The 11,037-nt window shown below is 49.2% G+C and overlaps 1 protein-coding gene and 1 long non-coding RNA gene across 3 annotated transcripts in view; one reads left to right on the top strand and one right to left on the bottom strand.

The window, feature by feature from the left end:
• Positions 1–1,605: 1,605 nt before the first annotated feature.
• On the top strand, positions 1,606–5,484 carry LOC132533501 (uncharacterized). Of its 2 annotated transcripts, none has more exons than XR_009545390.1 (4): positions 1,606–1,698; positions 2,571–2,713; positions 4,260–4,485; positions 5,311–5,484. It is a non-coding gene; the product is annotated as an uncharacterized LOC132533501 (long non-coding RNA). The 2 variants fall into 2 exon arrangements; XR_009545391.1 differs by having other exon boundaries at positions 4,815–5,484.
• An 8-nt stretch (positions 5,485–5,492) lies between these two features.
• Positions 5,493–11,037, bottom strand: part of DPF3 (double PHD fingers 3) — a 259,572-nt gene continuing 254,027 nt past the window's right edge. Inside the window, exons 10-11 of the mRNA XM_007528429.3 lie at positions 10,381–10,462; positions 5,493–7,076 (exon numbers count right to left, since the gene is read on the bottom strand). Of these exons, the coding sequence (XP_007528491.1) occupies positions 7,006–7,076; positions 10,381–10,462 (153 nt within the window). The 3' untranslated portion in view covers positions 5,493–7,005. The remainder of the gene's footprint in view (positions 7,077–10,380; positions 10,463–11,037) is intronic.

Below are 11,037 nucleotides of genomic sequence, written 5' to 3'. Positions count from 1 at the left end.
CCCAGTTCCTGCCTTCCCCCGGCTTGCCCTGTGAAATGTCACCATCAGCACAAATGCTTCCTTCTCTCGCTGGGGCCCACAGAGTGGGCGAGACTCTGCAATGACCCCCTTTCAAGGCCCTGAAAGCACAGAAAGGGAGAGAGTCAGGACCAGAGACTTGAAGTCAGGGGCAGGCCTGCACCTTCTGACCCCTGAGAGGGTCCTCACAGCCTCAGGGAGCCAGCTGGGGGTGGGGTGGGGGCACACATGACACACAGCTACAGCTCACTGGGAGTCCAAGGGGAGCTTTCTGTGGAAACCAGCCCACTCTCCAGTCTTTTTCCTCACCCCAGGAGCTCCCTGTTCCTTCTGGGAAAGCAGCTAGATAGGGCTGGGCAGGCCCACATCCCTTCAGTTAGCTTCCTGGAAATGCTTCCTCAGGCTGGACTGCTCCTCTGGCCTTTCAGGCCTTCCTCAGAGAGCTGCTAAGATGCCCACAGCAAACCCCTACTCCACCTGCTGGGGGGTGCTACTCCCCTCCCCTCCCACACCCAGGGCACCTGAGCAGTGGACACTGCCATCTCCTCCTGCTGCCTCCCTCTCACAACAAGGCCTCTGCTTTCTCCTCATGGGCAAGTGTCTTCAGCCCTCTGGACTCAGCTTCCCAGGTTTGCAGACTCTCCTCTGGTAGATCCAAAGGCACTGAACTCATCACTACTGAGCTTTTGTTTCTACACCACCATGCTTGGTGCCTCTGTTCCCCCAGATGCCCCAAGACCCTCAGTCCTGAAAGCATTCGGGGGAGTGGAGAAGGGAGGTTCCACTCAACCCCCAACACACACACACACACACACACACACACACATCTATTTCTGACCACTAGTCACTTAGACCCAAGGAAGCCAGCAGGACTGCGGCTTTTGAGTGAGGAGACTTCAAGGCCTGCAGCAGATTAAGGCGTCTGTGGCCAGGGAGATCTGCCTGGAATGTCTAGAGCAAACTCTGGAATGTCTAGAGCAAACTCTGGAATGTCTAGAGCAAACTCTGGAATGTCTAGAGCAAACTCTGGAAATATCTAGAGCAAACTCTGGACTATCTAGAGCAAACTCTGGACTATCTAGAGCAAACTCTGGAATGTCTAGAGCAAACTCTGGAAATATCTACAGCAAACTCTGGAATGTCTAGAGCAAACTCTGGATATATCTAGAGCAAACTCTGGAATATCTAGAGCAAACTCTGGAATGTCTAGAGCAAACCAGGCCCATGGGGCAAACCAAAGCACCCTGGGGTGTGAGGAAGATTCCAGAAAGAAGGACTCACAGGGGCAGAGGGAAGAGGAGGAGCGCATGGCCGCTGCCAAGTAGTTGGGGCCTGGATGCTGAGGTCCCAGATTTGGAGAGAAGGTCAGTAGGGGTAGGGTTGGGGGGAGGATCCCCCAAGTCTGACTTCCCTCTGGGTAGTACCTGGAAATCTAAATCCTCCAGACTGCAGTCTCTCCCCCACCGCACAGCCCAGGAACCTCAGTTTCTCTTTATCTGAGCCAGGACACCTCGCACAGCACAAGGAGAAAGGGCACCTCCAGCTACGTGAGAACCACAGCTCCTGCCTGCCTCCCCCTTGGAAACCCGCCCCTCCCCCTCAACTGGAAATGGGGGTCCGGCTTGGAGTCCAGGAGAGGGCAAAGATTTGGATCACAGGATTCAGGGAAAGAAAGTGGTTGTGAGTAGACTTCCTTCCTACCCCGTGCTCCCTGGCTGGCCAGCACCTGCCCACTTGGCTCATTTGGCCAGACAGGGAAGATCTTTGCCCCCCCCCCACCCCGCACCCACCTTCCTGCAGGTCTCCCTCCCTTCCTACTTCTCTGAGAATGAGCACTGACTACTACAGGTGACACCAATGAACAGGCCCAACAAAGGATTTAGAGAGAGCATCCTGATGTGTGAGCAGGGCTCTGGGCTCCCTGGGGCCCAGACATCAGGGTAGGGGAGCCCATGGTGGGTGGGGGGCTGTGGTGGACAGCAGGAGACAGCCTGGAGCAGGGGGGGTGGGATGGGAAAGAAGCTGCTGTCCTGGCTTGTTCACACAGGCTGAGAACATATATGGGGGTGGAGGGGGGACCCTCAGGGTTTCCCAGACTCCAGCCACACAGACTCAAAGAAGAAATTAGAGCCCCCACCCCACCCCTTCTCTAAGTCGCAAAGCCTGAGGTTACCCCTAATCTTTCCTCACAGACACAGAAGAACACAGGTCTGTCACCACAGGATAAGCAGCAACAATTCTCTCATTTTCTTCCTTAAAGTGTCTGGACTTTTTAAAGGGTGGAGATGGTGGGGAGGGTGCATTGAAAGGCACACAGCCTGGATGCAACAAGATTAAAGTGTGACTCTGCGGGGGCCATGAAAACACCACTGTTAAAACACAAGCCCTCCCCCAACCTCACAACCTGTTATCTTTCCCAGCTCTGAAGGAATCTGGCTTCCCCTGCCCGCCCTAATCACCCAGGAGCTTCCAGTCAGACTAAAGTGGAGCTAAAGTAGTTTCTGTCCTCCCTCCTTCCCTCTGCCTGGGCTTCCTACCTGGACCTGAGGCAGTGGCTGGAGCAAAGGATCCTGGGATCTGCTGGATCTGGCCTGAGGTGCTGTGCGTCAGCAGGAAGGGCCTCTACTCCCTCCCATCAAGGACTGCACTGGATCTGCCTCAGGCCCAGAAGGCAGAGTTTCCAAAATACCCACAGGTGAAAGAGGGCTTCCATTTTCTTAATTTAAACAAACAAACAAAAAAAAAATATATATATATATATATATATATATCTTTTTATTTATTTATTGGATAGAGACATCCAGAAATCAAGTGGAAAAGGAGTGATAGAGAGGGAGAGAGACAGAGAGACAACTGCAGCCCTGCTTCACTGCTCGCAAAGCTTTCCCCCTGCAGGTGGGGACTGGGGGCTCAAACCTAGGTCCTTGCACTTTGTAACAAGTGTGTTTACCCGGCCCCTGGGGGCTTCCATTTTCAACTTCCAGTTTAGATCCTGTAATCTCACCTCCTCTCTGGTCAGCTGGGGCAAAGCAAAGCCAACACACCCTGCACATTTGGGGACTTTGAGTTAAGAGGTGGGGCATCATGGTCTCTGTAAGAGTCTCTAGTAAAATGTGACAGGAGCCACCTCAGAGCGGAGACCGTCACCAGGCCCGGCCACATGGTAGGGTCTTCACCAGCACAGCTGCGAATCCATGCCAAACCACTGGCTAGTGCTGGCTAGGCGTTGTGGCTCCAGGGCTCAGATATTGGAAAATAAAGGTTCGAGAGGTCATAGCTCATGTGCCCAAAACCAATCAGATAGAAAGAAAGTAGCAGAGCAAGGCTTTAAATCAAAGTTTTTTAAAATAATGTTATTCTGGGGGCCGGGTGATGGTGCCCCTGTCTGACCACACATGTTACAATGCACAAGGACCTGGGTTCAAGGCCCTGGTCCCCATCTGCAAGGGGAAAAGCTTTATGAGTAGTGAAGTCATGCTGCAGATGCCTCTCTGTCTCTCTCCCTCTCTATCAATTTCTGGCTGTCTCCAATAAATAAATAAAGATAATTTTAATTAAAAGAGAGAGAGAGAGAGAGAGAGACTGTTAGTCTGATCTGAAAGGAATCAAAACCCTCAGAAGTCAGCCCACATGCTAAGCCAGGCTGATCAAATCGAAGAGAGCAGTTTGAACATTTGTGTTCTCTGAAGTTCCCATCCCCAGGGTGAACCCCCGCCTCCCTCTCCCCTACCACACACACACACATACACACACACACACACACACACACCCCCCAAAACCATGCTGTCACTACTTCCTTTTTCCAACTCTGGTTTAGTGAAATGCAACACCCCCTGGCAAGAGCAGAGATTCTAAGAAAGACTCTAACCTTGGCTGACTAACAGGAAAAGAGACACAGAAGCCATTTGGGGCCACTCCCAGACAAACACAGCTCTTCAGGGGTTATTCATAGGACACATTTCTCAGACGCCCAATGTTCCTGTGCAACAGGCAGAGCAAGGCTATCTCTACTTCGCAGGTGAGCAAGCCCAGCTTCAGGTGACTTGCTACATAGCTACTAGGCGCAGAGATGAACTCCTATGATTCTGGCTTGTTCTCTAGGTCTTGGAGAAAGACCCCTTGGAAGTTCACCAGAACCTTACTTTTTTTTAAGTACAGAAAGTTCCCACTGAACACTTACCTGCTTGCAGCACCTTGTAAGTGCCACCCCATGAGCTAGCTTTGTGAATCTCTTTATTCAGATGAGGACACTGGTCTCCAAAGATGAAGCAGTTCAGCTCATCCTGCAGGGAGCTGGCAATCCAGGAAGAACGCCCAGGCCTTCCTAATGCCCAGACAGAGCTCCAACCACCAGCCCTGAGGTAACGGTGCCCTCCTGGGCCAGCCAGACTAACCCCACCCTCACAGCTGCTAGGGTACCAGGGGTGGCTGAAGATACCACAGGACCACCCAGTCACCTGCCCTGAGGTATGTATGATGATCACACACCCTCCACAGAGAATCTATCGGGTGGGGCCAAGTTCTTAGTTTTAAGCTTTTTTTTTTTTTAACGTATAAGCTTTTGGTTGCATTTGGGAAGGTGTTGGTAATTTTGTTTGTCTTCTAAAACTAAATCAAAGACATTTCGAAACTCACTAATTGGCCTTGGAGGAGGACATCCTCCTTTTGGATTTTTTGAGGGGTGGGGGAGCCAGGCAATGAGGAAAGGAAGTCCCCTCCCCTCCCATGTGCCTTCCCAGATGACTCTTGTTTATACCCCTCCCCCCTGTGGGGGGAGGGCTTCCTCAACCCTGCAGGCGGGCAGGAGCGGCCTCCAGAATCCAGAAGAGGCTCACCAGCCCGCAGCCTGAAGGATGCAGTCTCCTGAGAAGGAAGGAAATTCCAGCTAGATGGGGCCCTTTAAAGAGTATACCTGGGGCTCACTCTGAGTCGCTGGTTCTGCCCTCCCCCCCTCTCTTGCACAGGTCACCCTGCACAGCACTGGGGAGGAAGGGGAGAGGAAGGCGGTGGGAAGACCAGCAGGGCTCTTGGCTCCAGGCCAGGCTGTCCTGGGTCCCCTGGCCAAGAGAAATTAGCCAGGGAGGAAAACTCTTGCCAAGCTGCCGCAGCTGGGCAGCAGTGGTCTAACTAGTGGAGTCTCAAGGGGCTTCTTCAGAAGCTGAAGGGCTAAAAATAGCCCAGGCCTTTGTTGTCAGCAGTGGGCCACCGAGATGGAGCTGATTTCAGCAAAGCAGAGCACGCGTCAGGGGCCTGCTCACCAAGACCTGCCCTTTGGGCCAATGATTTTTCCAGAAATGTGTCAAGTGATTATGCTGCTGCCTGGGCCACTCTTGCTGAGATGCAAAGAAGGGCGATCACTCCAGCCCGGGAGGCTTGACTTCCAGCACAGACTTCTGGGAACCGGGGCCTCCTCCACCTCTTCTCAAAAAGAAATAAATAAAATAAAATAAATGTTTTGGAGCCTCAGGCATGAGAGTCTCTTTGCAGAACCATTATGCTATCTACCCCTGGCCCCATTTTTTTTTTTAAATCAAGTGTTGAGCAGGTTTCTCAGAGTTCAGGAGGCAAGAGCAGACTGCAAGTTGAGAATTCCATGTCCTTGCTCCCCTGGCCGTCAGTAATCCTATCATCCCAGCTCTCCCTCTGGGTAACAGCTGCCACTCCTCCATCCTAGGATTTCCTTAGTTAAGTCTCCTCAGTAGACAAGGGCAGATGCACACTCACTGTGTGGAAGGGAGCGATTACTTGGGAGGAGAGGAGTCCGCGTGTGTGTGTCAGTACTGAAGGTTTCTCCGTAGCTCCAGTCCTTTGTACCGAGATGCGTGTTCTAGACCTCAGCTCCTCTTCTTGGTCCTCGAGTTCCACCAGGGAAAGCTGCAGGCCTAGGTGGGCGGGGAGGCAGAATCTCTGCCTTTCCTGTAACCACAGGCTGAGGCTGCTCTCACCTCCGGGAAGCCCTCATTCAGATAGTGACTCTTCATGGTCTCTTGCAAACCCATCCTGACGATGATAATAAATCCTGACTGGCTTGCTGGAACCTCAGAATCCTTTTCACAGTATTTGCCACCACCACCCCCTCAATACCTTCCATTTCCTGCCCAGTCCCATCAAGAGGTCAGTCCTGTATGGATCAACCAGCCTACATACCTGTCCAGAGGAGAAGCAATTACAGAAGCCAGAACTCTTAACACCTTCTGCACCACCTTAAAGAATTTTGGTCCATAGTCCCAGAGGGGTAAAGAATAAGGAAGTTTTCAACGGAGGGGATGAGACATGGACTCTGGTGGTGGGAACTGTATGGAATTGTGCCCTTGTTATCTAACAGTCTTGTAAATCAATATTAAATTACTACTACTAATAATAATAAAAGATCAGCCTGTCTGTAAATGCAGTTGTTGGCCTTTTGGGGGTTCGACAAGCAGCACTTCTTCACAGATTCTGGCTTCACCAGAGAGATTCCAGGGCTGCACTGTCAAGATGGCTGCCAGGCTCCCCTCTCTAGAAGCTTACAGTGGCTCATGTGATAAAGGACTCCTCTTCAGTCCTTGGTGCCTCTGACGAGTTCAGGAACAGGAGCCTGGGCTAGCAACAAGGAGGCTATGGGGAAATCCCTCAGAACACAGTAGATAGGAAACACCACACGACACACAAATGACTGCTAAATTGTCACAAAATGGTTCCCCTTGAAATGGAAACCAGGGAGAGGATCACAGCATTAGGATAACGTGAGAGGGAGGGAGTCCACACACAGGGCCGCTGCTGGGCTGTTCTTCAAAAGCGCGAGATTCTTCTGGTACAAACAAGAAGGGGTTGGGTGAAGAAGCAAAACCTGTGTGTCAGAGGTATGCCTCACCCTCTGGGTTGCATGTGTCCATGCCCGCTGGGATTATTGGTTTTCCTTACAGTTGGCCTGTCTGGACGTATGGCAGTCAGGGCTCAATCTGCTTTGGGCTGGGCTCTGGAGCAGATTCTTCTGTGACCTGGGGCCTAGGCTTGGCAGCCAAAGGCTGAGGCTTTTTCTTTGAGCAGTTCCCAGCATAAGTGGCAACTCCAGCTTCCTACAGGAAACAAGATGGCATTACTAGCAGCCCGTCTCCCAGCCTGCAAGCTCTAAGCCTTAGACCCCAACATCTTATAAAGTCTATTTTCTCCTGACTTTCAGAGACAGGGTCCGTTCTTGGTATCTTGAGCTCAGCAGAGTCTTAAGTGTTGAGTGTTGTGAGGACCCCTGCTTCCTGACTGCTTTCTTGGGAGAAGAGTATCCCCAAGACCTCACATGTGGGGGCCAGGTGATGGGACATCTGGCTGACCTCACATGTAACAATGAGCAAGAACCTGAGTTCGAGCCCTTGGCCCCCACCTGCAGGGACAAAGCTTTGCAAGTGGCAAAGCAGGGCTGCAGGTATCCCTCTCTCTCTCTCTCCCCTTTCCCTTTTGATTTCTGGCTGTCTCTATCCAATAAATAAAGATAATAAAAAATAATAACAACAACAACAAAAAGACCTCACATGTGCATTATTTCATCTCTCCCAGATGACTTTTTTCATTCTTTTTACTTTGGAAACAGATGAGATGGAGAAAGAGATGGGGATGGAGACAGATAGGCAGACAGATCACAACACCAGAGCCTCCCCCAGTGCCATGATTCTCCTATGTGATGTTGGGATTTGAACCAGGGTTGTACATATAGGAAGGTTACAACTTGATGGGTCAGCTATCCTTAAGTCACCATGACTGTGCACATTTTTTAAATTGTTTATTTATTTGCTTGTTTTTTTTTTAGGTTGAGACAGAGAGGTAAAGAAAGACAGAATACAGCACCAAAGCCCCCTCCACTGCCCCACAGGGGCAGGCTTGAACCTGGGTCACTATCCAGGTGAGCTAGAGCTGACCCAACTCTGCCTCTCAGCCAGCATCACCCGACCTGCATCAGTTCCCCAGAAGCTCACCTCTGTCTCCCTACCATCTCAGCCATACATATCTGGAAAGAGCTCCTTGACCCTCAAGTTGAACTCTCAGCAGGCAGTGCTGGGGCTCAAGTGTAAGACGGTAGCTGCTCTACCTGCTTTCATAGGGGGTTTGAGCCCCCGGCTCCCACCTGCAGGGGAGTTGCTTCACAGGCAGTGAAGCAGGTCTGTAGGTGTCTATCTTTCTCTCCTCCTCTCTGTCTTCCCCTCCCTCTCTCCATTTCTCTCTGTCCTATCCAACAACGACAACAACAATAATAACTACAACAATAAAACAACAAGGGCAACAAAAGGGAATAAATAAAATAAATATTAAAAAGGACAACTGAAGATAAAATAAATAAATATTTTTTAAAAATTTTAATAAAAATTTTTAAAAATGATTGAATGAGACAAGACAACCCTTCAGCTTCATTACTCGGGTGAGACCTTTCCTTTCATAGTATTCTCTAATTTCATCCTAGGTGGTTCACTTTCTAACAAAGTCCCCAAACCTAGATATACACCAGTTTCTGTGAGAGAGAGCATATGTTCACACGTATCCATAAACTACTGCAAAATATATACCTGAAAGTAGAAGTACACTAGAGTTTGCAGTGAGTACCCCCCTAACACTTCCTCTCCACTATTCCAAGCTTTGGGTCCATGATTACTCAACAATTTGTTTGGCTTTGTATGTTAACTCTCTTTTCAGTCACCAGGTTCCGGATGCCATCAGGATGCCGGCCAGGCTTCCCTGGATTGAAGACCCCACCAATGTGTCCTGGAGCTCTGCTTCCCCAGAGACCCACCCTACTAGGGAAAGAGAGAGGCAGACTGGGAGTATGGACTGACCAGTCAACGCCCATGTTCAGCGGGGAAGCAATTACAGAAGCCAGACCTTCCACCTTCTGCAACCCACAATGACCCTGGGTCCATGCTCCCAGAGGGATAGAGAGTGGGAAAGCTACCAGGGGAGGGGGTGGGATATGGAGATTGGGTGGTGGGAATTGTGTGGAGTTGTACCCCTCCTACCCTATGGTTTTGTTAATTTATCCTTTCTTAAATAAATAATAATAATAATTAATTTAAATAAAAATTAAAAAAAGATTGAATGAGACAAGACACGCTGGCCCCTCAGGCTAAGTCTTCAGCTGCATGGGTACTGAATAAATGGAAATGGTCTGAAATTGGGATTGAGGTTTGGGGAGTCTGACTGGAAGCTGGGGTCAGGAAGTGGCGCTCATAGGAACAGAGGCACACACTGTTACCTAGAGCATGTCAGGGGAGTGTTAGTTGATGCTGGGGAACCAGGCTGAGGAGCTTGGGAGACAGCACACATTACCACACACAAGGACCTGGCTTCAAGTCCCTAGTAGCCAACCCTGCAGGGTGGAAGCTTCAACAGTGGTGAAGCAGGGCTGCAGGTGCCTCACTGTCTCTCCCTCCCCCTGCCCCCTCCCCTCTCAATTTCTGTCTCTATCCAAAAAAATAAATAAATAAAGAGAAGAAAAAAGAAAAAAGAAAAAAAAGGAAGCTGATTCTGGTTTCAAGTTGTTTGTTTTTTCAAATTAGGAGTCTATGAACTTTTAAGAGGCCCTGAATGGATTAGGGAATCAGTTCTGTTTGTGCATAATCGATGTTTCATTTATTTATTTATTTATTTTAATATTTATTTATTCCCTTTTGTTGCCCTTGTTTTATTGTTGTAGTTATTACTGCTGTTGTTATTGATGTTATAATTTTGATGTGTAGTTAAGAGCTACTCGTCAAAAGGAGTTTTTTCCAAAAAGGAATTTCTATTGGTTTGTCATATTGTTAAATCTTAGGGTTACAGTTTCAAATGATACAGACAGCTCTCCACACCAAGCACCAAAGTCATAAGGACTTTTAAGAATATTTTACTTTATTTCTTATTGGATGGAGACAGGGAGAAATTCAGAAGGGAAAAGGAAATAGAGAGAAAGAGAAAGAGAGACACCTGCAGCCCTGCTTCATCACTTGTGAAGCTTCCACCACAGGCGAGCAGTGAGGTCTTGGACCCTGGTCCTTGCACACGGTGACCTATGTGCTCAACAGGATGGACAACCACCCAGCTCCCTTCATAAAGAATTTTTAACTGAGTTTTTCATTCAACTCAACACTGGGCATCTGGAAGAGTACATTAAAAAAAGGATTCATACTGCACTCAACTTGTGGGCTGAGCAATGTTTTCTATAGAGTCTTTTTTCTTTTTTTTTTTTTTTTTTTAGGATTTTCAGATCCTAAAAAAATTATAGACATTATGAGGGTTATTATATAATAAGAGAGAAGACACACTTTTGGAAAGAGTTGCTACTCAACCACAAATAATATATTTTTAAAATAAATGGAAGTCATAACTGTTATTGTTACTGTCAACCTCATTTGTCATTACCTTCTGGGGGCTCAGCCACTGGAGGATTTAAACAGTACATGTGGTAGCCACGGTCACAGTCATCACAGAAGAGGAGCTGGTCCTGGCAGAAAGCAGGGGAGGTGGGAAAAGGAGAGAATGAATTATTTAGGAGCAGTGTCTGCACACACACACACACACACACGCACACGCACACGCACGCACACGCACACACACACTCATGCACACACACACACACGCACACATACACACTCACGCACGCACACACACACACGCACACACACACTCACGCGCACACACACACTCACGCACACACACACACACACTCACACACACACACACTCACGCACACACACACACACACACACACACACTCATGCACACACACACTCCTTCCCTCCCATTCCCTTCCATAGCTTTATTTCCACAGATCAGCTCCCTGGGGTCCCTCATCCCTAGCCAGGCCCAGTCAAACTCAAAGACCAGACTAAACCCAAATGTCCATCAACGAGGACCTGTGAGGGACTAAACTGATGCAGCCCTCTGCCACCTGGACAGGGACACTGCCCGTGGACAGGGACGCTGTGAAGTGGCACCACCGTAAGCTATGGGGAAGTGAGGTGAATTAAATATGTCTCTCTGGCACTCTTAGACACATGACTATGCTACCTGTTTATA

This window comes from Erinaceus europaeus, chromosome 16 (genome assembly GCF_950295315.1).
Source record: "Erinaceus europaeus chromosome 16, mEriEur2.1, whole genome shotgun sequence".
Classification (NCBI taxonomy): domain Eukaryota; kingdom Metazoa; phylum Chordata; class Mammalia; order Eulipotyphla; family Erinaceidae; genus Erinaceus; species Erinaceus europaeus.
The sequence above is the reverse complement of the archived record's forward strand: the minus strand, read 5'-3'. Positions and strand labels throughout refer to the sequence as shown.